This window comes from Tursiops truncatus, chromosome 2 (assembly GCF_011762595.2).
Source record: "Tursiops truncatus isolate mTurTru1 chromosome 2, mTurTru1.mat.Y, whole genome shotgun sequence".
NCBI lineage: Eukaryota > Metazoa > Chordata > Mammalia > Artiodactyla > Delphinidae > Tursiops > Tursiops truncatus.
The window spans coordinates 141026666-141053634 of NC_047035.1; the positions used below are offsets into that span (position 1 = coordinate 141026666).

The 26969-nt window shown below is 38.8% G+C and overlaps 2 protein-coding genes across 12 annotated transcripts in view; one reads left to right on the forward strand and one right to left on the reverse strand.

Moving 5' to 3' along the window:
* TM6SF1 (transmembrane 6 superfamily member 1) overlaps positions 1-23980 on the forward strand; it is a 40739-nt gene extending 16759 nt beyond the window's left edge. For 6 of the 9 annotated variants that reach the window (XM_033852208.2, XM_073801444.1, XM_073801443.1 and 3 more), the window contains 3 exons: positions 997-1089; positions 1294-1413; positions 8818-10718. In XM_033852208.2, coding sequence (XP_033708099.1) covers positions 997-1089; positions 1294-1413; positions 8818-9009 — 405 coding nt within the window. In that variant the 3' untranslated portion in view covers positions 9010-10718. Of the gene's footprint in view, positions 1-996; positions 1090-1293; positions 1414-8817; positions 10719-22700; positions 23537-23703 lie in introns of those variants that run through there. The other 3 variants (XR_012330301.1, XM_073801442.1, XM_019945888.3) reach the window with 3 other exon arrangements.
* HDGFL3 (HDGF like 3) overlaps positions 10528-26969 on the reverse strand; it is a 74800-nt gene continuing 58358 nt past the window's right edge. Inside the window, exons 4-6 of one of the 3 annotated variants that reach the window (XM_019945887.3) lie at positions 24878-25036; positions 20759-20905; positions 10528-11623 (exon numbers count right to left, since the gene is read on the reverse strand). In XM_019945887.3, the coding sequence (XP_019801446.1) occupies positions 11618-11623; positions 20759-20905; positions 24878-25036 (312 nt within the window). In that variant the 3' untranslated portion in view covers positions 10528-11617. Of the gene's footprint in view, positions 11624-12866; positions 13513-16858; positions 17012-20758; positions 20906-24877; positions 25037-26969 lie in introns of those variants that run through there. The other 2 variants (XM_073801448.1, XM_019945886.3) reach the window with 2 other exon arrangements.

The window sequence follows — 26969 nt, forward strand, 5'->3', positions numbered from 1 at the left end:
TTGGATCATCAGAAACTTCCTGGAGCAGAGTTGGCTAATAGGAGTGGCATGGGGAAGGGAAGTAAAGGAGAAAGCAGGGCCATAGGCTGTGCTCGGACCACAGAGCACTGAAACCATTCTTTGTTTAGTTTGCTGTAATTCCTAACGTCAAAAGAACAAAAACAGCAACAATAAAAATGAGCCCCAACTGTTTTCTTGCATAGCCATCTCCACTCCCCTGTGCACATGAGAAAAACGTGTGCATGGGCGAGTGTGTACCCTTTGGTAGGTGGGGCTTTTAGGTTGGGGCCCATTTTTACCAACTCTGCCACTGACGTGTTCATGTTATTTAGGCGGGACAACATTTATGGCTAAGGACACAAGGAATGGTACCTGAGGGAGGTGACTCAGAGGGGACCCAGTAATGTGCCAGAGAGACACTTTGTCTCTTCTGTGGCCTAAAGTCTACTCTGCCGTGACTAAATCTGCTCTGCCCTCTTTCAAAGTGGATACAGGAGGTGGCTTCAGAGAGGACCTCACTTTCAAATCATTATCCTTTACTGCCCCCAAAGGCCATTTACTCTGTGAGGCACTGGAGATAGGAGGATGCTATTTCTGAATCTTGCAAAGCACAGTTAAGATGAATTTGGTATAGAAATGTACTTTTCTTCCTGCCGGGAATAGTTGGTGAGTTATTCCCAGGAAAAGTGAAACTGATGATCTAAAGCAAGCTGTGCTTTGGTTAGCCAAACCTAGACATTTAAACTGAATACTCGGAAGATCCCAAGAACAGGGCATTAGTTTCCATTTCCTTCTCCACTATTAACCTCTACTTAATCTCTTCAGAGTAAATCTGTAGAATATTTATTTTCTTTCCTTTTTTACTGATGAGCTTCTAAAATAGCTTTTGTTAAACAGAAAGCAGCTTGTGACTAAACCTGGCACGTTTAGCCTTATCAGCAAACATAAGAACCAGATGTGACTGTATCTTTATAATGCATTCATTTTTGTTCGTAGATTGCTTTGGATTGCCCAGCTGAGCTCTGCCGATTATATACGCAATTTCAAGAGCCCTACCTAAAGGATCCTGCTGCTTATGCTAAAATCCAGGTCAAGTAGTTATGAAGCCTAAGATTTTTCTAAAATTAATTTTCTTTTTTTTTTTTTTAAAGAATGGGAAAATGTGATACCATGTAGGAAATAGGAGTTAACGTTTTCTAAGGCGAAAATGTTAATTGATGAAAATGTTGTGCTTTTCGTAAGGCCAGATTAACTATTAGTTTACTGATGACGTTATTCCTCTGTTCAATGTAGATGCTGGCGTATCTGTTCTATTCCGTCCCTTACTTTGTGATGGCGCTCTATGGCTTGGTGGTTCCTGGATGCTCCTGGATGCCTGACATAACACTGATACATGCTGGAGGTGTAGCTCAGGTACTAAGAATATGCTGTTAAGAAAGTTTATTGGGGATGTGGCTGTCATTGTTGAGTGTCTAAAAAATATCTCTGCTCCGTGTTTTAGGGTTGGGAACAGTTATTAGATATGTTGTGCCCTTTGCTTTACAGTTCTTTGGAAGACATTTCTGCATTATTTAAATCTCATAATCTGGTAGGTGTGCCATTCAGTTATACAGATGAGGAAACTGAGGCCCAGCAAGGTTAAATGATTTGTTCAAGGTCACATACCCAGCAAGCGGCACTGCTGTTTCCCAGTCTCTGAACACCACAGCTACTAAAAGAGAATTGAGAGCTGTTATCATTAAGATGTCTATCTGAATTTAAGATTTCAGAAGTTCACTATATTATGCTACACAGGACCAGGGAAACTGGTTTTAAAAAAGTTCTGCTCCTGGGAAGCTGGGCCTGTCATCCCATTCCTCCCCTCTGCTACTTAGCCAAGCCTCTGGCCTACAGTAGATGTTCAGTGAATGCTTACTTCATTGAACTGGGAATGAAATTATCTATGGAATTATCATTCAAAGCATATTTTTATAAGATAACAACCTATCAAAACAAATTGATCTTATGAACAAGGAAGAAAATTATTTTGTTCTTTTCTTACTGTAAATTAGAAAACCCAAGTGAACTCATCTTTTAAAATCATTATCTTTGTCCCGCTCTTTTTAAGCAGGCATAAAAATGAGGTTCATCCAGGAACTCTAGGCATATACAGTTAATTATACTTACGGTATAATTATGATGGCAAAAAGACACACTAGAATTTACAGGCTTTAAAACCAGTAACAGCATTTATGGGTTAATACACGGGGCTCAATCTTTGCAGTCTGAGGTACTTCTTCTTAACTATAGAATTAGAATATAAATATCAAAAAAAGTTGATGCAGTATTCAGAAGTAATGGTTCCTGTCCTTTCCTTGAAGGACATAAAGAAAGAGAATTAGTATGTACCCTCTGCAGACCTCTGAATACCTTATTTCTCAGGCCTTGGTGTGGGTTTTTATTTCCATATCTTTCAATACCAACTATAAGGTGATGACTTTTCATTTCCCATCTTTAGCTCAAACTGTTCCCAGACTCTTATATTTAATTCCGAACTCCTTCTTTTCACTTGGGTGTCTTACTGACATCTCAGATTTAATGTCTAAAATAGGACTCCTGATCCGCCCCACAACTTCTCTTTCATCTCCCCATCTCTGAAAATAGCCCTTCCTGGCATCCAGCAGCTCAAGTCAAAAAAGTGGAGTAGTTCTTTACGCTTCCCATTCCCTTACCGTCTACATGTAGCCCATCACTAGGTCGGGTTAGTTCTCTTGCCAGAGTACTTTGCAAATCCACCACTTTTTTACAGCTCCACTGCCACTACGATAGTCTGAGCTTACTTCATGCAAGGCAAGCCATGCTAAGTGTTTTACTTACCTATTTGTGTAAAGACAGGCTGTGTGCTCTGCTGGAGTAGCAAATACCCAGTGGTTAAAAATAAAGTTTTATTTATTGCTTGTGCAAAGATCATGTGGGATATTTTCAAAAGTCAGGCCTGGCACTGACCCAACTACAGAGGAGGCTGATACATGTGGTCTTCCTGTCTGCCTCAGAAGAAACTGTGTGAACACATAGCATCATCTCTGCAAGTTTTTCAAAAGCCTCACTTAAAGATAAGCAGGCCGAGACCCAGGGTAGTTACTTGCCTAAGGTCACAAAGTTACTAGAAGAGGGATATAAAATCCCATCTGACTCCAAAGCCCATATTCTTCTCTGTTGTGTTATCCCTCTCCTCATGCAAACAACCAACTATGCTCCAGAATCCTACAGCAGAGTAAGACTTTGTACGTGGCATGTAGGAGTTAGAGGACCTTCTGGGAGTGGGAGGCAATGACACCTGAGCTGTGGGCTTTACTGGCTGAATAGACTTGAAAAGACTGTGGAAGCGTTTAGATGTTGGAGTGTGCCCTGGTTAGAGGGTACAGAGGGCCTCCCACTCGCCCCACTCTTACCAGCCCCTTGATTAGATTGTTCAGGGTTCAACATCTACTCATTACCCGTGTGCTCTGCCTGCACAATCCAGCTTCCTCTGCATGCCATGTACCTTGGTCTGCCCTGCACCAGGCCCTGATGCAGGAACACCGAGTGTCATCAGCTAGGAGGCTGGCAAGAGTGAGGCCAAGTGTTGGACCTGGTCAAGTCTCAGGAGACAACTTGAGAACTAGGCAGAAGACCTAGGCCAGGGCCTAGCCATGTGCACAGGGTCAGCAGAGTCAGGAGGCTTAGGATGGTCAGAGCTTGGGGGCGAATGGGTACTTAAATCTGTAACAGTAAGATGAACGCTACCCTGTACCTGCTAGTGAGGCTAAGCTTGCAGACAGGCACCTGTGACTCCAGCCAGGAGGTTCTGGGAAAGGCAGTGTGGATAGCAGAGCGGCTGGCAGCAGCAGTGGCAGTTTCAGCCATACGCCAGGCCTTGGAGAAATCTCTGGTCTCATCCATCACTGCCCAATTTGCAAAGGTAGCCTGAGGCTGTCAACTAGATTCTATCAATGTCAGAAGGATGTTTCTCCCAACCCAACAGAAGAATGGTGTAATCTGAGAATTATGTGTCTGACATTCCCATAACTCTTAGCTGGGCTTTAATATCTACCTATTCAGAGTGTTCAGCCTATGGAAAAGTTACAGATCATACTGCAACAAAACAGTGCATATGAAGCGAATACTTGCTCACGAAATGAATTCTCATCTTGAGAGGATATCAGACACATTCATCATAGAAGCTCTCCATTACCTTGATTAGCACCCCGAGCTTGCTAAAACTGCCATTCCTAATTTAGAAGCTTTATGTATTCATGATCCCACTAACTTTATCAATGCTTTTATTGTAAGATCTAGTGAACTCCCAAGAACCTGTGACTTAATAATAAGAAAAAAATCCTTGAAAAACTTCTTGACCAGTACAAGTCAATGGAAAACATGGTTAGTAGTTATTAGGTCCCTCATTTCAGACCATTTAGGAATCTGCCAAACCTGCTGCCTTCAGAAATCAAAAGATAAATCAAAAGGTAAACTAAAATGCAATAAAACCAGGACACATTTTACACCGAAGAGTTCCACTGGGGACTTTAACCCAAGGGTCTTTTCATATAAAATTAAAGTTTCAAGTCTAATTTGAAAAGTATTACAGGCTGTTTAGATCTACTTATTAGCATTTTTTAATCAATTGAAGAATTTTTCTCTGCTAAAATATCACTGAAAATTAAAAGAAAAGATATAGTTAATATGGTTAAGACCATGAGCTCTGGAGGCAGACTGGTTCGAATCTCATTCACTGATCACTTCAGTGACCTTGGTCACTCACCTCTTTGATCCCGTTTCCTCTTCTATAAAGTAAGAATAATAATAGTACCTTTCTCATAGAGCTGCTGTTAAGGATTTTATGAGGTAATATGTGTAAAGGGCGTAGAGCAGTGCCTGGCACATTATAAGCTGTGGGCCTCTTTGTTGCTTTTGTTAATGTTGTTGTTAGAAGCTTCCCAGTAAGAGTTCGGAGGAGAAATGCCTTATGTTGCTCAGAAGATACATTAATCTGTAGCTGTGTGTTGTGTATAATTACCTAAAAATCAGAGAAACTGGAAGAAAGCTCTGGGACAGATTCACAGTGGGTTTGGCAGGGAGCCTGCCATGCCATCCAATTAACAGCTCGCAGCCATGGAAGCAGGAGCAGTTCCACTTCAGTCAGGCAATGCCAGTGCCCCTTCCCACCTGCTGCCTCAGACTCTCCCACCCCCTGGCTATGCAGGTGCCACATACTTTCTCACGAAAGGGTCTGGAGGCTCATCTGTGGATAATTTGGTTGTCAAGAGTTGACTCTACTGGGGGACAAGTTTTATTAAGTTTTTTCCTTTATGGAAGCCTTTAAGAAAACCTGAAAGTAAAGGTTTAGGAAGAACATGGATAATTGGGATACTAAAGCAAATCTCATTTTAATCATTTGCTTCTGATGTGATTCATCACTAAACATCTTTTTTGGTATTAAAACTAGAGCTTGGGTTTAATGTCTTTTTACATGCTTGTTGTCCTTTGGTGGAGACAGTCTTGAAATTGTCAAGAGATCAGCAAGGCAATCTAAAAACAAAGGGCCCCGGTTTTCAAGCAAGTAGAGTGCCAGATCATGAGCAAGTATTTCACCTGGGTTTTGTATCTGTCTGTGGAAGAGCTCCATGTGCTTGGCACTGTCCTAAGCACTTGACAAAGATCAACTCATGGAACCTGTATAACAATCCTATGAGGTGGACTCCTGCTTTTCAGGTGAGGAGCCAGAGGTAGTTACATACCTAACACAAGGTCATATTGCTGGTTTTCGGTGAAGCTGGGATTTGACGCTGTCAATCTGGTTCCAGATTCAGTGTTCTTAACCACAAGACTATGGCGCTCAGAAAACCCTAAGAAACGGTAACACGGTTCTAGATTAGCTATTTATACCGAATCAGCCAAATAACCTGGCTACTGTCCCAATGTTCACATTAGTTTTTGCCTATAATATTTATGTGGGCACACAAAACTCTTTCAATTCTCCTTTCTGGAACCAAGATTGTGATTTTTAGTCAAATTCTTTCCAGGCTGTCTCTATAGGAAAACACAGCTATTAAAATTTAACTTTTTTCTTTGACTTTATTGCCTCATTTTCCATCCCAACCATCCATTCTTAAAAAAAAAAAAAAACCCAAAGTAAATCTCTTAACTAAATTTAAGGTGAAAAATGATTTAGAATGAAGTAGAAGAAAAATTATTAGGGGCTCGACCTCACATCACTGAATTTTGGAGAAATTTCTGGGACCCATAACTTGAACATGTCATCTTGGCCATGTGTCAGTTCAGCAGCACTGAGGTCACCAAGCCACCAGATCCTACTAGCACAGTGCTCAGGCTGAGCTCTTCGGCCCTGTCATAAGGAGGTCTCATGTGCTGGTGGGAAAATCACCCAGGAGACACGGTGCAGCCCCTTAGCAGCTATGTGCTTGGGAAGGGAACCCTTCTCAAGTGAGACTGAGGGTTTTCTGAAACTTCAGCACCCTGGAAACTGGACACCATATGTCTTGGGAGGAAGCTATGGTTGGATTGCTCACTCAGCTAGAGGTGAGGCCACTGTAAATACACCCACTAGAACCATGAGCAGTACTGGAACTGCAGAAAATTGGCCTCAGGCTCTTTCTCTCAATTACATACCTCTTTTGATTAGAAATGCAATCATCTTTGCCCCTTGTTAAACAATTTTGAAGCAAAAGGCCTACTAAAATAGGTATAAAAATAGAGAAATGCTTTGTAGAAGCTTTTTTGTATTTTGACAGTCACAAGACCATTACTGTTGAACGTTTATTGAGCTCTAACAATGTGATAGGTGCCACACAAAACATCAGACACAGTACCTGCCCGGTGGGCTTACAATCTAATCTAAGGACACGATCATTTTTTAATGTTGCCATGAGTTTGCTGTTTGTGAAAATGAGGTATTAACTGCACCGGTTAGTGCAGCAAAAAAGCCTACGAAATCAGACTCTTTAGCAGGTTCCCTATGCAAGTAGGCATGATTGCTCATATTATTCTCTCAAACTATGGTCCGCATTTCCCCAAATTTGGTGATTTTTGAGATGTGTATAAGTGTCTATAAAGATAGACACCAAATGCACATTTCTTAAAACCATGGTTCAAATCTGGCCTCTAGTCCAGAAGAAAAAATTTAGTTACAATATTCAGAAAAATACTGTTATTCAAAATAGGCCCTAGAAGAAAATAGTGACGGAGGCCAAGTTCCTGTTCAGTGTTCCTAGAATGTCCACAAGAGCAGCTCCTCAGGGCAGCCTCTCAAATGCCCTTTACTCTCAAGGTGTTTTGTCTTCATAGCCCAGAGATGAAATATTTAACGTTTGCTGGGTTCTGTTTGGGCATGTGCCCCGGGGGAGGTGTGTTTGAGGGCAGAGCCCTCTCAGTGCCTCACAGATCACAATGCAGACAGACGATTCCTGCGTTGGCATTGGCGTTGGTCCCTGGGTCCTTGGCAACACACCACACTAATTTAATTTCTATCTCCAGAAAGCAGCAAAACTACCAGAGGCCCCCAGAATGTATCAGTAACTTGCAAAAATGTAACCTGTTAAAATCTGTCACTGATACAATCTGTATACATACTGCTTATGAAAACTTGTCCTTTGCTCATCATAGTAAAGTCAAGTGCTAAGTAACACTTTTATCTGTGTTAACCACTTAGCAGAATAAACTGATTTATTAACCACTTAGCAGAATAAACTGATTTCATATGGAAGGAAATGTAAGATAACTCATATGTATTTAAAGCAAATTATTTAGTTTTCATTCTTGTTACTTCTGTGCCTTCTTTAGATTATAGTATCTTCTGTCTCTTCACTTTGATCCTGATGAACTAAGTCACCACTTACTACATTTAGATTCCCAATCCTTTGTGTATATCTTGAATTTCAGTAAGATATGAAATGCAGACTCCAGGACTGCATTCTGTAATGATACAAGGATCCTGAGGAAATACTTTCACAGAAGCCTTTTCTAATAGATTCCCCTGTGCTTACGAAAAGTATCAAAAAAGACCAACTGGCACATTCTGAATGTATGTTCTCAACAAGTAATCTAAGTACAAATGGGAAGCTCTTGCCTTTCTGTTTTGTAAACTCAGATTATGCTGACAAGCCATACTTCTAAATAATTTGATTTGAAAAGGTTGCCTGCATGTATATTTGCCATTTTATAAAGAGCAACCAAATCCCTACGCCCACCCTTATCTTACAAAACAACCCTTAGTATTTTTTAAGTTGCATAAAAAAAAAATATGTGAATAAATAAACAAACAAATGCATAATGAAGGCTTTGAGCTCTTGCTCCAAGGAGTAGGTGAAAGAACTGATAAATGAAGCTGAGGTCCTCTCTCAGTGCTTCTCTTTAAATAGTTAGGCTAAAAATATTTTAAGCTGTCTAAACTCTGTACTTGCTTCATTTTAATTGGAACACATTTTGTGAGCCACAACTGAGTTCCTATATAGGATATCTCCAGAAGGTAAATCAGGAAAAAGCAGATTTTATTCAGATTTTTTGTCAAATTGAGCCACTACTGTTTGGTATGGGGGCACTAGATGCGTTAAAAAACAGCTAGCCTGATAAAGACGTGCTAAAGGTTTACTTTATTTGAAAAGTTAAGTCAAGAATAGCCCTAAATTCAATGAAATACTGAAGACGATGGATTGTTTGCAAGTCCTGGTTTTGAGGGCACAGGAGCATGGTCTGAATGAACCATTCAGAACTCATCGTGCATCCAACTAAACACAAAATTCATGCTTATCACCCCCCCCCCTTTTTTTAATGCCACAGGCTCAGTTTTCTCACATCGGTGCTTCTCTTCATGCTAGAACTGCTTATGTCTACAGAGTCCCTGAAGAAGCGAAAATCCTTTTTTTAGCATTAAACATAGCATATGGAGTTCTTCCTCAGCTCTTGGCCTATCGCTGTATCTACAAACCAGAGTTCTTCATAAAAACAAAGGCAGATGAAAAAGTTGAATAAAAGCATTATTTTATGTTCTTTCTCTCTAGATTACTGACTTTTGTTATTTTGGTACCAATATTTGGTCCCATTCCACTCTCTTCCCATACAGGAACATTTAAGAATACATAAATTCTTGCTCCGTACTGTATATGTGAGCTATCATAGGAATTATGTGGATAAATTTTCTTTTTTTGAAGGAAAATTGAAGTTATTCAGAAAGCTTGTTTAAAGAAATATATTTCAAGTTATTTGTGAATAAACTTGACCACCTATCTCAATATTCTGTTTGCACACTTTAAATATAAGTGAAAAATTACAATTTAGCTCCTATAATAGTGAGCATGAAAAGGAAACTGTTCAAAAGTGAAAATGGTCTATGCATATTAAAAATTTCAAAGTAGCAAATACAGATGGAGAAATATTTTTGCATATAAGATCTATATGTTTCATTATCAACCTCAATATAAAAGACAAATTATCAGAATATTTAAAAATGTTGTTTGAAAAATGTTTTCCCAAGGAAAGTATATTATTTACTGCTGTTTCAAAAATTGCTTTTACTGAAATTTTTCTGTGAGTCTAAGTAGCTAAGGAGGGATCTATAACTTTATCATTACCCTTATTTTATTGATGACTGGAAATGTTTCTATTGTATTTCTGTGTATAGTTTTAATAAATTATTTTTGGTCTTTTATGAAGACAAATCTTACTAAATTTGAAACATTTTGTATATTTTTTTTCAGAAAAAGTTCTGTAGTCTTTACGCCTTTTGTTTTAAAAATCTGTCAGCTATATTTCCAGTTCAAAATGTCATCTACATTCTCATGTTTTAGTGTGAGCAATGAAGAGGACTTTTCATGAATTAATTAAATTTCATTACTTTTAAATTAAAATATTCAAAATTAAAAAGTACCTTTTAAGGAAAAAGAAGTGGACTGGCATTCCTACTATCTTTTAATGAACTTTTCATATTTGGAAATGTGAGTGAATATAATAGAGGAAAGTCAATATTTGCTAAAAGTCAGAGAAACAAAGCAAAAATCCAGCCGCCGCCTCAGAGCCCGGGAGTGGTAAGTGGCGCTTTCATGCCCTCAGCTGCCATCATCGCCACCACCACCACCACTACCATCATCATCATCAATGGCCCTAAGCTTTTAGGGCCACTCATGTTTTTCCTTCATGTTATTTACAAGCTCTTCACCAAAATAAGAAAACCAAAAGAAAATGGGGTCCAAATCACTGCATGGATAATGTCAAGTGTGTGAATTTAGGGTCCACTGAACTGGTAAGTATCTTAGACGTGCAAGCAATCATGTAGCCAGTTCCTCTCCCTCCCCACAGTGTTTAAAAAAAACCCTAAAATCCATAGAGTGTTTAAAAAAAAAAGAAAACCCTCACCTGCACTTGATTCTATTGTCAACTTGCTGTTAACAATTTTTGCTTTAATATATGAATTACATTAATACCTCACATTACATATATGAAGCCAAATTACACTAACTTAGTTGTTTACAACCTCAAACCTTACTCCCAGTACACATTCCAATAAATTTATTCTGTAAAAACAATACATTTTTTTGTTTTTGATTTTTTTTTTACAGTAAACTTTTCAACTACAAACCTCGAATACGCGAAAGATGTTCCAAGGACAAGCATAACAGGACTGATAAAACCCAAACTGACTAAATGTGTTCTCACAATATAAGCTGGCATAAAAATAAATAAAATTTTCTGTTATCACAATTGCAACAATAATGTACACATAATAATGGTTTGTGGATGAGTATTAACTATTCTAATTCTAGTTCCAAAAGAAAACAACCGATCATTTTAAAAGTCTATATTTAAAAGTCAATGCTTTGTCTTACTTCCCATAGGGCTACTGCTGATTCCAGCTTTAAAATGTAAAGAATCCAGCTTGAGTGATTAGCTCAAATTGTATTGAGATTGGGAAAAAATAAATCATTGCCTTTATTTTGGAGTAACACAAAAGACTCACTAACTTCACATATAGAAACTGAGTTTGTGTACGTTAACAACATGAGTTTTGAGAAGTATAAGCTGTCAACTAGCTATTTCTAATACGGAATAGATATTTTACAATATGATTAAACTTTACACATGGCCTCAAAAACTGAAGAACAATTTTAAGTTTATCTTCAATATGCCAACATTGTGTATCTAGGAATTGGTTCCTGGGTTCTGTCACAGAGAGGAAATCCCTTAAGCATTATGTTGAGTGGTCATTTTAAAAAATGCTAATTTATATTTAACTGAGTGTTTGGTGATGGTGGAGTAAAGGCAGGAGACTGATGAACATAACTGCCTTGATAAAGGATCCTAGACTTGTATAAGCTTGTGCAAAAATCTGGATAATCCTTAGTGGTTAAGGGCAACTTCATGCAACCAAATAACATGAAATTAAATCAATAACCTTAAAAAAGGCTAAAATGTCTTTTTTCCCCCAAACACAACAGAGAGGAATGTGAATAATGTACATACAAACTGGGGTTCTGTCAATGACAACAAGGACTATGTGTTGGTTCATATCAAATCCAAGAATATTAGACAACCAAACGTATAACCTTCTTGTGGTTTTCTTAATATGCAGCATTCATTATGGTAGTTAGGTCTGAAAAAAAAAGAAAGAAAACAAGCCTTTAGATGATTTTGGATATTAAGAATAAAAGCTAGCCACAACTTTATAGTATATAACTGGGTTTTCTGAGATTCCAACCTGCACTGCAGCATTAACAATATTTAGCAAGAACAGCCCCTGAGACTCTGCTTTATACCTATTAGTGCAAAAAGCTGAAGGAATGACTAGGGCATTTTTAGTGTTCCATTAAGAAAAAAAAAAAAGGGGGGGGGCTTCCCTGGTGGCGCAGTGGTTGAGAGTCCGCCTGCCGATGCAGGGGACACGGGTTCGTGCCCTGGTCCAGGAGGATCCCACATGCCGCGGAATGGCTGGGCCCATGAGCCATGGCTGCTGAGCCTGCGCGTCCGGAGCCTGTGCTCCGCAATGGGAGAGGCCACAACAGTGAGGGGCCCGCGTACCGCAAAAAAAAAAAAAAAAAAAAAAAAGTATTTGAAGAGTATGCAGATTATTCTGTATAATATTTACAACTTACTTGTGACATATGGCTCAAAGAAATACAAAAGTTAATAAAATCAAGATGTACAAAAAGAACGGAAGCCTAGATTTCTGTTAAAATTTAGATTACATCCATGTGACAAAGATAAAATATTTCCGTTTCCTAAAAGAATTATGTTTCAATTTTGGTCCCACTTTAAATTGTATCAGGTTACATTTCCCCACAGGGATGCTATTTTTGTTTTCTTCATCATTATCCCAAATACATTAAACCCCTTAGTAATGTTCTCATGAGATGAATGAAAAAGGGAACTCGGGCCCCCAATATTTTTTCTAAAAACAGCCTGCTTCAGCTCTTTACTTCACTGAGTGAATGAACTTGTTTGTAAGCATACATGTGCTCACTCATGGGTATGTTTTCACTTATGCAGCCAAAATCTATCCTGTACCGTACAGAATACAATACACAAATAATTCCAGAACCTTCAAATAGGAAAAGTTACTAAACCTACCATCCACTCAAGATGGCAGAAGTACATTTCTTAGCCTTCTTTGTTCCTACCAAAATGAGAAAGCTAATCTTAAATAAAAATTACATTTAAAATCTGTGAACTTGCAAGATTCAGAGCCTCGTGACTCCTAACAAAGAAAAACACTAGAAATAAGATTATACTCACAGACTTTAGAGGATTTTCCTCCCTTGTGAAGGAGGAAGACACCCATTAAAACAATGAAAAATTGTTAATCGACCAAAGAAAATTCTTTGTAACAATGTCTTTTTATTAATATTAATGTGAAAGGCAATACATTCTATGTTTACATTGGTAGAAAATTCATAGTAACAACTACTCAATCCATGTTGAAGAGTATATTTGGAACAGATGGTCTGATGGCAGCCTCAGAATATTATTCGTGCTCCAAACAAAGTGCAAGTGGTAGCAAAATGTGACTATAACTTTAAGGACATGCTTTTTGGGGGGCGGGGTCTTTAAACAAGGTGCTATCAAATGAGTACTTACAAAACCAAATTATAAATCTAATTTTTTTAACTTTTCATACCATAATCACACTCTGTGCGCCTGTGTGTGAAAATATATCTTGTTAATTCATAATGGTGAATGTCCTGGACACACTGTTCTGAGTATTTGCTAGACTAGAAGTCTCCTCCACGTAAGCAGCCAGAATTTGTTCCTTAACGCGCTGGTTGCCATGCTCAGCGCCACACCACTTCTATACTGGATAATGGCTGGCTAATCCAATCAGATTCTCTCTTGAGGCATTTGAATATGAGGCACATTGAAAGGCTGCAGGGTGGCAGTGAAGCTGAAGGACACCCAGAACATAGTAAGCAGAAGTTATGAGGCAGGTGAAGTCATAGGATCTTTTTTTTTTTTTCCATAGGATCATTTTATGGAGCACCAGTTTTACTGCAAAAAATGACGACAGATAAACTATGGTTATTCAGACTTGGGCATTTGGCACTTTGTCAAAAATAAATGAAATAAGCCTATTATTTCAAGGAAAATGGCAGTATTTGTCACCAATGATAAAATCTGAGCTTTTAAGTGAAAATTAGAATTCTAGAAACTTAAATCCTCCACAACCAACAGCTTCCCAAAACGTAGATTCTTCTGACAAGACAGGCAGTGATATTTAAAATGTGACTAAAAAGATTTCATAATGAAATATTTGGAAAACTTGAATAACTCAGGGAACAAAGATTTTCCAAATGTGTGAAAGCTATTCAAAGTGCCAGACAGTCCAATGGATTTTAACCAAACAGAATACAAAGGGTTCAGTTCCACACTGCAACTAACCTCTGAGAAATTACCACTTACAGAATTGGTGTAATATCAGAGAATACACACAATGATATGAAAAGACTATTAAAATACGCATAACTCCACTTCTCAACTACATGTTTATGTAAGACCACATTTTCTTCCTATACTTCAACCAGAATAACATCACAACAGACTGAATCCAGAAGCAGATATGAGAATCCTGCCTGATGTCTTCTATTAAAGCAGACATTAAAGAGATTTTTAAAAATGTAAAACCGTGCCATTTTTCTCAAAAAATTTTGGGGAAAATGCACTTTTCACAAAAACGTGTTATTTATACTAAGTAATGGGTTTATTATTATTTTAAAGGAAATTAGTATCTTAAAATTTTGTTTTTATTTCTAATTAAGTAAATATCAATAGCTATATCAAAAACTCTTTGGGGCCCTCAATAACTTTTAAGAGTATTAAAGGGGTCCTGAGCCAGCTTGATGAACCACTGGCTTAGAATAAATGAGAGTGAACGGTGAGAAATGAGGCTGAAAAGATAAATTGGGGTTGGAGTGTGAAGGCCATTATATGCTGAAATAAGGAGTCTGGGCTTGATCTAGAGGGCAATGGCAAGACATAAGGAGGCAGCACTATATGGCAGGAAGAACAATAGTTCCAGAGTCAGAAGAATAAAGGTATGAATATTGGTTAGTGGTTACAGTGAACTCTCTGGCTATCCTCCCAACATTTATTCTATCCTCTGCTCCTCCCCACAATTATGTGATAGCCTTGTGATTTGGGGACTTGACTCCAGCTCCAGGGATGGGGAGAACCTGAGTGGTCTGAGCCAGTTCTAATCCCCTTGTTATCAGTGGTTGGTTCAGGGATGGGCAGCTTTCTGACATGGATCTCAATGATGGCTGCCTCCTGGTATTCATACCCTTGGGTAATACCCTCCCTTTGAGTGTGGGCTGGACCTTGTGACTTGCTTCTAATAAACAGAATGAGGCAAAAGTGATGGGATAACAAAAGACTGACTTCTGTGTTGCTAGCATTCTCTCTCTTGCTAATGAAGCCAGCTGCCATGTTGGAGTTGCCTTATGGAGAGACTCATGTGGCAAGCAACCAAGGGAGGCCTTTGGCCAATAGTCAATGAAGAACTGAAGCCCTCAGCCCAGTAAGCTGTGTGTAACCAAATCCTGCCAACAACTTTCTGAGTGAACTTGGAAGAGGACCACCCCTCCGCACCCCCCAGATGAGCCTCAAAATGATTTGAGCCCCTGCTAATACTTTTAACTGCAGCTTTGGAGAGATCAAGATAGAGGTATCAACAAGTTACATCTATTTGGATTCCTGACTCATAGAAAATGCTATTTTAGGCCACTGAGTTTTGGGATAATTTGTTACATGGCAAGAGACAATAGAACAGGTATATTATCTGCATGGCTTCCTGGCCACAAAGATTAGTCCCCTCCACTTTATAGCCACATGAATCAGGAAGGGGAGCTCTAAGTGTTCTGGAGCCTACCCTTTCTGCCTCATGCTTCCACTAGCAGGGGTGAGGATGAAGGCAGAGAGCCTCTGGAAATAAAGGGGGTCTCAGAAGTCTGTGGGTTCCTTGTAAGAACCTCTTCTTTCCTTTCTTTATCAATATTCATAACTTCAACACCACTATCTGCCTTGAGCCATCAATAATCCTTTTTCCTTACGCCCTTTATTCTTGCTTACTTCGGTTGCCACAAGATGGGCTCCAGAGCATCTATCACTTCCTGGACTCTCATCCTCAGTCACTTTTTACATGTTTGTTTATAACCTCATCTCTTAAATGCTCCCACCGCCCCCAACCCAGATTCCTTAATCTCTTCCACTGGGCCCCTTGGAAATCATAGCCATCAGCAAATTTCCTAAATTCATGATATATTTTACTCATCAACTTGTTCTAACTGAAACCTGGTTTCCCCTGAAGATAGTGCTGCTTCTTTTCCTGCAACCCCCAGATGGTAACTATTTCCTTTGCCACAGCTCTTATACTACAGGCCCCCGAGGTGGGGAAGGTGTCCTTGATCTTAATGACTATTTCTAAGCTCTTCTTCCTCTCCCCTGTGCTTCCATCCCCAGGAAAAATAATCCTTCTAGCTTTTAGTCTCAATATTGTGAACCACCACCCCTCCCTACTGCAGTCACCTCCAGACACCCCAGGTCACTCCCCTTTTCTCCTTGAAGACTTTAGCTCTGGCCCACTGTCATTCAATAGCATAATAACTGCTGGATGTCGACATGCAGAGAGATCGTCTTTCCAACACTCTGGCCTCTTAAGTTCCTAGACTTCCTCTTCTCCAAAGATCTCGCCTTCCACCTTACCTCAGTCACTCATTTCCATGGCTATTTCGTAGACAAGTGTTTCTCAACCACTGAGAGTATTTGCAAATACTGTTTTAAGTCACTGTTCTTTTGGGGGCAATTATGGGAACATTTTAGGTTATTATAAGAACTTGGAGGTCCTGTGGCATTTAACGGGCAGGGGCCAAGGGTACTAAATGTCCTGCGATGTGAACAGTGCTCACACAATGAAAAACTGTCCCACTCAAAATACCAAACTCACCTGCACTGTCATCAGCATCTACTGCCACCCTTCCGCAGTTTGATCTAAACATCTTCCTATTCTATAACCACCTATCTTTCCAGCTCGCTCCCTTTATCCAGTATTCCAACTCCAAGAATTCTTGGATATGCAAAATCTGTTGATCCTGTCTCCTTCCTCACATCCTTATTTCCCTCTGAACATATTTTGGATTCCATGGGTCCATCATTATAATTAATCCCTTCCTTGCATACATCCTCAACTCCCTTGTCTTGAACCTCCTTTATTCTCTGGGCAAGCACCAATTCTAGTTAAATGCAATTCTCTGCCACTCCATGATTGCACAATTGAATATGCCTGGAGAAAAACACACAGCCATCTGACTGTTCTCACTTTAAATTCATGACCACTAACCTCACGTGGGCCCTTACCGCTGTCTGGCAATTCAACTTCATTTCCCAAGTCCAATCACTCTTCTGTTCTTCTAAGTAACTATTTTATCCCTTTTCCTCTCTCTTTAAACTTTCAACACTTCTTCCTGTTCTCACTCTCAAATGTTGACCTTGCTTCCTAAGAAGATAAAAGCAATCAGAAGAGAACTTTTGCATGCTCTCACCCCAAGTACTCATTTACCTGCCCCTGTGCCCAAACGCTCTGCATTTCCTCCTGCTTCAGTGGATGGAGTAAGGTAACCCTTCCGGATGTGCACTAGATTTTATGCCTTCTTGCCTTCTGAAGAGCACTACTGTGGCAATTTTTTCTTACATTATTATTTTGTGATCATTCCATATTTGGATCATTCTCATCAGCATATGTGCTGTATATTCTCCCATCAAGAAAAAAAAGCCCCTCTGACCTTCTATCCTGGACCATGTCTATTAAATATTTGAAAAAAAAATTAGGCTACTTGCCCTATAAGATATCAGGACACATTATAAAGCTACTAAAATTTAAGAAAGTTTAGTACTGACCAAAGGAACAGAATAGAGAACCCAGAGAGAGACCCATGGCTATATGACAGATGACACTGCAGATCAGAGAGGAAAGGAGAGACTATTTAATAAATGGTGCTGGTTAAATGGTTATGCTATGGGGAGAATGCAGTAGGAGCCTATCTCATACTATACACAAAAATCAATTCCAGATGGATTAAACACTGAAATGTTAAGAACAAAACTTTACAATTTTAAAAGGAAATATAGGAGAATACCTTTCTGACTTTGAGATAGGAAAAGACTTCTTAAACAAGACAGAAAAACGATAACCATAACAAGGAAAGTTTGATACATTTGACTACAATAAAATTAAGAAAGTCTGTTCACTAACAGCTTAGAGAAGATATCTGCAATGCATGTGACCACCCATGGCAGTGAGAATCCAGAATATGTAAAGGAGTCCTACAAGTCAGTAAGAAAAGAAGTCCAACAGGAAAATGGGCAAAAAACCAAAATCAAGCACTGCACAGAAGAGGAAAACAGAGGTGGTCAATAAACATGTGAAAAGAGGCTCAACTTCATTATTGATCAAAGAATCACAAATTTAGACTATAATTTACATCCACTATATTGGCAAAAATTTTAAAGTCTGACAATGCCCAGTTAGTCACAGGGAACTCATACACTGATGGTGGGAGTATACATGGATCCAACAACTTAGGAAAATACTTTGGCATTACCTTGTAAAGTTAAAAACCTTAAACTCATGACTCAGCATGTCCAGTGTGAGTTTACATACCCTAAAGAAACTCTTTTATGTGCATTAGCTCAAAAATGAGCAAAATTATATTATTATTTAAGTATATACGTATATGTTAGGTATGGGCTAAAATTTTGAAAATGAAAGGAAATAATAAATACAACGCTAGTGGTTATCTCTGGTTAGGAAGAAGATAGGATGGGGAAGAACATGTATATAGATACAAGTTATTGTTATGTTCTAGTTTTGGCTGAGTGGTAGGGTCTCTGGTATTCATTAAATTACCATGCTTACTACTTTATTTTTATATTATATATATATATCCTTTTGTGTATAAAATTATATTATTAGAAACAGGTTAAAAATAAAAAGATCTCAGGCTCTTGCTTCAAATTCAGGCTCTGACTAGCTGTGCGACCCTGGCCCAATCCTTTCAGCTTCAGTTTCCCCAGCTACAAAGTGAAATAACACCTGCACCTACCTCCTGGGATTTGTATGAGGATCAAATGCATGTACAGCATTTAGCACAGTATGTGGCACATGGTAAAAATGTTAGCCACTACTACTCTGACTCTGCTGCTGTTGTTACTTCTAGTAGCAACTATCTTCTGAGGTGCTTTCAAGTTATTAAAGTAGAAATGGTTTTATTAAATTAGAAAAATGAATCTACAATGCAAGAGCTAGAGTGAGAAGTCATCAGTAACACCTAACAGCTGAAACCACATGAGTGCATAAGATGGAAACAGGGGAAGCTTTCAGACTGGAAGTGTACCAAGACAGCCTAGAGAAAAGTGCTCTAGAAGGAGACTGAGGAGACACTGGGAGAGGAAGCAGAAGAGACTGGTGACCTGGAGGCACAGTCAGGAGGAGAAAGTGGCTAATGGTATTAAATGCTGCAGAGTAAAATAAAGACTAAAGGAGACACTGGATTTGGCAATGAGAGGATCACTAGGAAACTTTACAAGAGCAGTTTCCATGAACCGGTCAAAGAAGAAACAAGAGTGCCATGGGTTAAGGTAGTGGTCCCCAACCTATTTGGCACCAGGGACTGTGTTTCATGGAAGACAATTCTTCCACGGACTGGGGTGCAGGGGCAGGGGTGGGGTGCGGGGGGGAGATGGTTCCGGCGGTAACGCGAGCGATGGGGAGCAGCAGATGAAGCTTCCTTGCTCGCCCGCCGCTCACCTCCTGCTGGGTGGCCCAGTTCCTAACAGGCCTCTGACGGACAGGTAGCGGTCCACGGCCTGGGGGTTGGGGACCCCTGGGTTAAGGCATGAGTAGGTGAGAAGATGGACGCTGGGAGAAAAAAGAACTCTTTTAAGAAATTAGAGATAAAGAGAAAGGTGAAAAGAGTAGGATACATGGTGGAAGGGAGGTATCTTTAAGGTTAAGGGAGACCTGATACTGCTTATAGGCAGAGAGTAAGGAGCCAGCAGAAAAGAAAGTAAAGGTATAGGAGAGAAAGGGGACCACTGATGGGGTGTAGCCTTGGAGAAAGCAGGAGATGATATTCTGGACTCTGGTGATAGGAAGGTGCAGATTAGTGCTTCTCTTTAACTTGGGCGTTTAGTTAAAATGCAGACTATGATTTGATAGCTCTGGGGTTAAGCCTGGATTCTGCATTTCTAACAAGCCCCCAGGTGATGTTGATGCTACCTGTCTGCAGACCACACACTGAGTAGTACGGGTGTAAACTACCTCTTCCTCTGTCATGGGAAGTACAGCTAGAAATTTATTGGAGAGAGGTCAAGAGAAGGAAGACAGGCAGAGGATGGGGTAAACTGAGCTGGGTGAGAGAAACAAGGGAATAAACAGAATCATAACTTGGGAAAAATCATGGGTAACTGGAAGCAGGAGGAGACAGTTGAGAGGTAAACAGTAATGACAAGAGTAAGCAAGAACTCAGCTGAAACCAGAATTTAACTAAAGAGTAATAATAATTTATTTTATCAGTATTGTTTTAAAATGATTTGCTGCTGTCCAATTAGTCTTCATAAAGACTCATGGAAAATGACCAGGGGCAAAATCTGCCTTCACTAAAACTTTTACGAAGGTGGACTTGCCTGTGACTTTGAAGTTAACAGAGGTTAACAAAAGTTAACAAGATTCAAAGTGTACAAGTTTTCCCCTTGGTTCCTTTAAACATTAATATTCACATATAGGTTGAATATTTAAATGTTTAAAATCCCCATGGGTGTATTAAATTACATACTGCTTCTAAGAAAGAAGGAGCAGTATAAAATACCCTATTTTGAACATGCCATTCATTTTATAATATAAGAAATACAACTGTCAAATTCTGAGGTGGCATTTCATAATTTCAATACTTCATGCCTGACTTCTAAAAAACTCTCAAGGTGAAGTTAGTTTAAAAAAGAATAAACCTGTCAGAGTTCCAAACTGATAGACAGGTGTAATTCCCACCCAGCTCTCTTTTGTTCTCAGACTCTAAGCATCTGATCACTTATTCAGGAGCTGTGAGTGAATGTATATGTCAAGCTGAGAATGTTTCTCCATTTACTAAGGCAACGTTTACTAATGCTGAGATAATGAAACCTGTTCTGAGGCAAAATGTCTTCTAAGTTAACAGGAAGATAAGAGAAATCACAGGTACATTCTTACCCCTTCACTGGTTTTTTGCAAGTCTGAAGTTGTGTTTCTTGTGTCATTGCCGGCATCTCCACCCTCAGAGCTGCTTTTATTTTCTTCTTCTTTGCAGTCCTTGTCATCTTCATCTCCTGGAGATTTCCGGGACTGTTTAGAGGATTTCTAAATATTTAGACAAGTTAAAAAGTATAGTCAAAAGTAGAAACCCAAATGCACAAATGTAAGTAAGAAATGTAGAAGCAGCTGACCTATATCCAGTCTTTGTGGCTTGATACAGGATATACCAATACAACATGGCAGTGTGCCACGACTGAGCTAGGTGACCTTGGACAAGTGATTTCACCTCACGGGGCCTCAGTTTAACCAGCTGGAAAGGAAGTAGAGGTGGACTAGATAACCTTCTAGTTCTTTCCAGTAGTGTGATATTAAAAGCAGAAAATAGAGATTCACATACCTGGAACACTGTCAATGAATAAATATAGGTGATGGACACCATTCTAGGAAGGCTACAGAGCTAGAAGGCACCCTAAAGGTCTCCTTGTCCTTCCCCATCATTTCACAGTAGAATGTGAGGTCCAGAGAAGCAAGGTAAACTATCTAGGATACTATATGGATATTCATGTTGGAACACTTATGGAAGCTGTTTGGTTAATGGTATACATGGGATGATCTTGACAAAACTTTTCTATCACCATATGATATGAATTAACTTTAATCTTTTAAATTATGGATAGTTATTTAAGAACTCAAGGCCACACTGGAAAACTAGCCCTTTTTTTCTTATCAACTTGCATTTGAAACCAAGATGAACTCTACATTGAAGATGAAAATACAATTATAGTTCGCAGCCAGAGATGCTTTGCAGAACAGCATTAAAATGATCAAAAGCTGGCCCCACTGTGTACCTTTAAGAAAATAACATGTAGCATTTCACTTACATTTCCTTTTTGAGAAATTTTATGAATCTTTAAGCACATGGTAAATAACAGCTAAGGCAAAACTCATTAAAGCAAGTCACTTTTGGTCTTACAGAAATGAATTAGCAAATCTGAGCTTCCTGAGACAATCAATATTTTAAAATGCAACTTTCAAAGAGAAAATATCTTCTAGCTATGTGACAGAATATGGAATTACACTGCTTCTATCTTACTTAAATGAAACTACCAACCAAGCCCAAAATGTCAGTTTAAAATGACTTCATTTTTACTTTTTACAAGGAGGGAAAGCAGGGGTTTAATAATCCAAACATGGAGTGCCTGGAGTTAAAGTTTAGATCAAGTATGATGATGTAAAAAGTGAAATACTTTTGTTCTCCTAGTAAATACAGTATAATTATTGAAATGCAATAGTTGCTTTATATAATAATTCTCAAGTAATAGTCCTTGACTTGCAGTTCTTACAGATAATAGGCAGAACTCCCTAAAATTTATAGTGCTTACAAAGGATACTTACGAGTAATCCTACAAGTGAGTTTTTAAGCTTTATAATTTGATATGCATAGACTAGAATTAGGGCATTACTATGTTTTGCTAATGAGTCACATTCGGTATTCTACTAAGAAATCTGGCTGCCAAGCTATATTTGGTAACCTTAGAAAGCGCTTACTGTGCTTATGCAGATCGTCGCAATTCCTGTAATTTTGGGGAAGGACCCTTCATCAGTTTCATCAATATGGTTTTGAATTGGTTGTGTGTCCAACTGTTGCTATCTTTGGTTTTTAACTAAGATTACTAACGGTTTACTATCATCATCAGTTTAGTTTGTTGTGAGGCTCTCTGATTAGCCCTACTTTATACAGTAAATAACTTGCATGCAAAATATTTTTCGCTTATAATTTTCTAGTATCTGTTATGGCTCAAATATGAATCACACATACACTTACTGCTAAAATGATATATATATAACCTCCCTCAAATGTGCTTATACTATGGCTCTTATGAACATTTTTTTTCCACAGAAAAAACAGAATTAGGTGAGGTAGAGGGAAAGTGAGACTTCTCCCTCAACCTAACTTGGATGCAGTCAAAAAAGTTTGTGAACCAAGAGTTTAGTGGTAAAGGAAGATTATTCAAGAAACAGATGTAAAAAAAATCACCATATTCAACAAAAAGGAAACATCTGGGAAGCCAAAGAGAGCAGTGAGGTTATACGAGGTAAGTGGTTCTCTAAATGTGGTTCCCAGATCAGCAACATCAGCTCACTGGATATTTAATTCCCCACCCTGGACCCTGCCCTAGACCTACTAAAATAGAAAATGGTGGGGGGTGCTGACACTCAGCAATAAGTGTTTTAATAAGCCCTCCAGGTGATTCTGATGCATGCAAAAGTTTGAGAACTATTGTGCTAGGTTACTCGGTTGATATTGAAAATTAAAAATCATGGTTCTTAAGTGATCATGAAAGTTGTGATCTTGAAGGAAAGCAAAGGAAATGATTCTTCAATTTAAAATCGATACGCCTTAGTAAGTAAAGTATGTCTTTACCTCTTCACTACTTTAAATTATAAATCCACCCCAGGTATGAGCCCTATTACTTCTGGTTTTCACAAGAGTGATGAAATAATGACATTTAAAAGCCACATATCCACACTATTAAATACCTCAGGTACCTTAGAGGGCTTAGATAATTTAGGGTGGTGCAACACATTACACAGAAGCTCAGCAGGCAATCATAAACTAAATTAAATTCAATTGGGTGTTTAAATGAAGTCCAAAATGTTAAAAGAAATTCAGCTTAAAAAATAACCCCTATGGAATATACAGTCTGTTAGGGAAAATTCTAATTATTTTGTTGCCATTTGCAAACTTTACCCCCATTTAAGGCAGATACCATGTTTTTCATTAGGTGTACAGGAAGTTACATGCATTCATACAATTTTACCCGTATGCCAGTTGGGTGGATTTTATAGACTGTAAAATAAAATGTTGATAGTCTAAGAAACCCTTGATACTTGTTTTTAAGGAATTTCCTAAGTATATCCAGCCAATAAATACCAGAGTCTAAATGGAAGTAATTTGTCCAAGTATTCAACTGTGTGACAGACCAATTGCAGCAAAACTTGTACCCATCTTTATCTTCAAAGATCCATCTACCCTGCTTTAAGTTTCTAAAAGGTGAAGAATTTCCACAATATCATAGTTTTTTCAATTGTATTTCTGAATTACTGTATGAAAAACCTAAACTTTCAATTTGTAAGTCAAGGATCATGTCACGCCTCCAATAAATGATTGTTACATCTGGAATAAAATTCAAACTCCTTAACATGGCGTGCCAGTCTCCATTATTTAGCCTTTGCCTGTCTCTCCCTCCCGATCATGATTCTCCAATCATGCCTGCCTTCTTTCAATCCAGGCCATGTCAAACTCTTCCCTCCCTCAGAGCTTTGCTGCTCTGCCACACGCACTCCTCGTCCCATGCTCTTCTTTCAGGTCTCGGCATAAATTTCATCTTTTCGGAAAGGCCCGGCCACTCTATCTAAATAGATACACTTACTCTGTTGTTCCCTGCTCCCATTCATTTCCTTCATAGCCCTTTCAGAATTTACAGTTATTTATTATTTGTTTTTTAACTCTGTGTTTCCACCCCCTCCAACCCACTGTATTGTAAGTTACATGAGGGTAGGAATGGCGTTGGATTTGCTCACCACTATCTACCTAGTACAAGTGTCTGACATAGAATAGGTGACCTGAGATATGAGAACTGAACAAATAAAGAACCAAAGCACATTCTTTAAAGCAGAGAGACAAGAAAGAGTCTATCTTTATATTTACATCTATAATACTAGACATTGTCCTAAATTGTACTGAGTCTCCTATATTCCTAAATTCTTCAGGGCTCACCTGGGGGTTGTTATAAGAGGAATACCTATTCTTACATCCTTGATTAAAGAACAGTCCTCCTCCAACAGAGAAGGTGCTATTTTCAGGGTCAACAGCCCTTATGAGTCAATACCAGTTAACCTCACATCTAAGATCACCTGTCTTATTCCCCTCAGATATATTACTGTCTCTAAAGGCAGAGGCTCCACAGAGCTAATATATTTCTATGTGCCCAGTGAATGAATTAAAAGTAATCTAAAAGCCTTTAATGAATATGCATACAGCATTAACAACAATGGGAAAGGTTTCTTAGTAACCTTTGAAGTGTATGACTTTTTCCGTTTTGAGCCTGCTTTTTCATTCTTTCTTTTGCCTTTTCCATCTTCTTCTACTCTATCACCTTCTTCCTCACTGCTTGCATCTGCAGTATTCCCGCCTTCTCCCTCGGTTTCTGAAGAGCTCTGTTGCTGAATTGCCTAAGAGATAATAAAATATTAGCTAATTACATTTTTGAAAAATAGCAAAGACTACAGACTATGAAAAGAATCATTCTATTCTAATTAGAAGAAGTTCAGCTTACTCAAGATTTTCAAAATAAACGGCTGTCAACTTCAATTTTCCAGTGACCAATTGACATGAACCCTCTTAAGGTAATAGAATTACAGGCATACCTCGGAGATACTGCAGGTTCAGTTGCAGACCACAGCAATAAAGTAAATATCACAATAAAGCAAGTCACATGAATTTTTTGGTTCCCCAGTGCACATAAAAGTTATGTTTATACTAAACTGTAGTCTATTAAGTTTGCAGTAGCATTATATCTATAAAAACAATGTGTATACCTTAATTTAAAAATACTTTATTGCTAAAAAATGCTAACCATCATCTGAGCCTTCAGTGAGTCCTCATCTTTTTGCTGGTGGAGGGTCAGCCATGCTGATGGTTGCTGACTGGTCAGGGTGGTGGCTGCTGAAGGCTGGGAGGCTGTGGCAACTTCTTAAAATAAGACAACAGTGAAGTCTGCAGTATCAATTGACAAATGATTTCTCTGTAGCAGGCAATGCAGCTGGATAGCATTTTACCCACCATAGAATTTCTTTCAAAATTGGAGTCAGTCCTCTCAAACCCTGTCACCACTTTATCAACTAAGTTTATATAATATTCTGAATCCTTTGTGGTCATGTCAACAATCTTCACAGCATCTTCACCAGGAGTAGCTTTCATCTCAAGAAACTACACTCTGCTTATCCATAAGAAGCAATTCCTTATCCATTCAAGTTTTAGCAGGAGTTTGCAACAATTTAGTTACATCTCCAGGCTCTGCTTCTAATTCTAATTCTCTTGCCATTTCCACCACATCTGCAGTTCCTTCCTCCACTGAAGTCTTGAAACCCTCCAAGTCATCCATGAGGTTTGGAATCCACTTTTTCCAAACTCCTGTTAATGTTGATATTCTGACCTCTTCCTATGAATCATGAATGTTCTTAATGGCACCTAGAATGCTGAATACTTTCCAGAAGGTTTTCAACTGACTTTTGCCCAGATCCATCAGAGGAATCCTCATCTATGGCAGCTATAGCCTTACAAAGTGTATTTCTTAAATAATAAACTTGAAAGTCTAAATTACTCTTTGATCCATGGCTGCAGAATGGATGTTGTGTTAGAAGGCATGAAAACAACACTGATCTCATCGTACATCTCCATTAGAGCTTCTGGGTGACCAGGTGCATTGTCAACGAGCAGTAATATCAAGATTTTCAAAGGAATTTTTTTTCTGAGCAGTAGGTCTCAACGGTGGGCTTAAAATATTTAGTATACCATGTTGTCAATAGACTGTGCTGTCATTCAGGCTTTGGTGTTCCATTTATAAAACACAGGCAGAGTAGATTCAGCATAATTCTTAAGGGCCCTAGGATTTCTAGAATGGTCAATGAGCACTGGCTTCAACTGAAAGTCACCAGTTGCATTAGCTCCTAACAAGAGTCAGCTTGTCCTTTGAGGCTTTCAAGTCAGGCATAGACTTCTCCTCTATGAAAGTCCTAGATGGCAACTTCCAATAGAAGGCCATTTCACCTACATTGAAAATCTGTTGTTCAATGTAGCCACCTTCATTAATTATCTTAGCTAGATCTTCTGGATAACTTGCGGCAGCTTCTACATCAGCACTTGCTGCTTCACCTTGCACTTTTATGTCATAGAAATGGCTTCTTTCCTTAAACCTCTGGCATCGACCTCGGTTAGCTTCAAACTTTTCTTCTGTACTTCCTCACCTCTCTTAGTGTTCAGAGAATCGAAGAGAGTTAGGGCCTTCTCTAGATTAGGCTTTAGCTTAAGGGAATGTTGTGGCCGGTTTGATCTTCTATCCAGACTACTCAAACCTTCTCCACCGTAGCAATAAGGCTGTTTTGC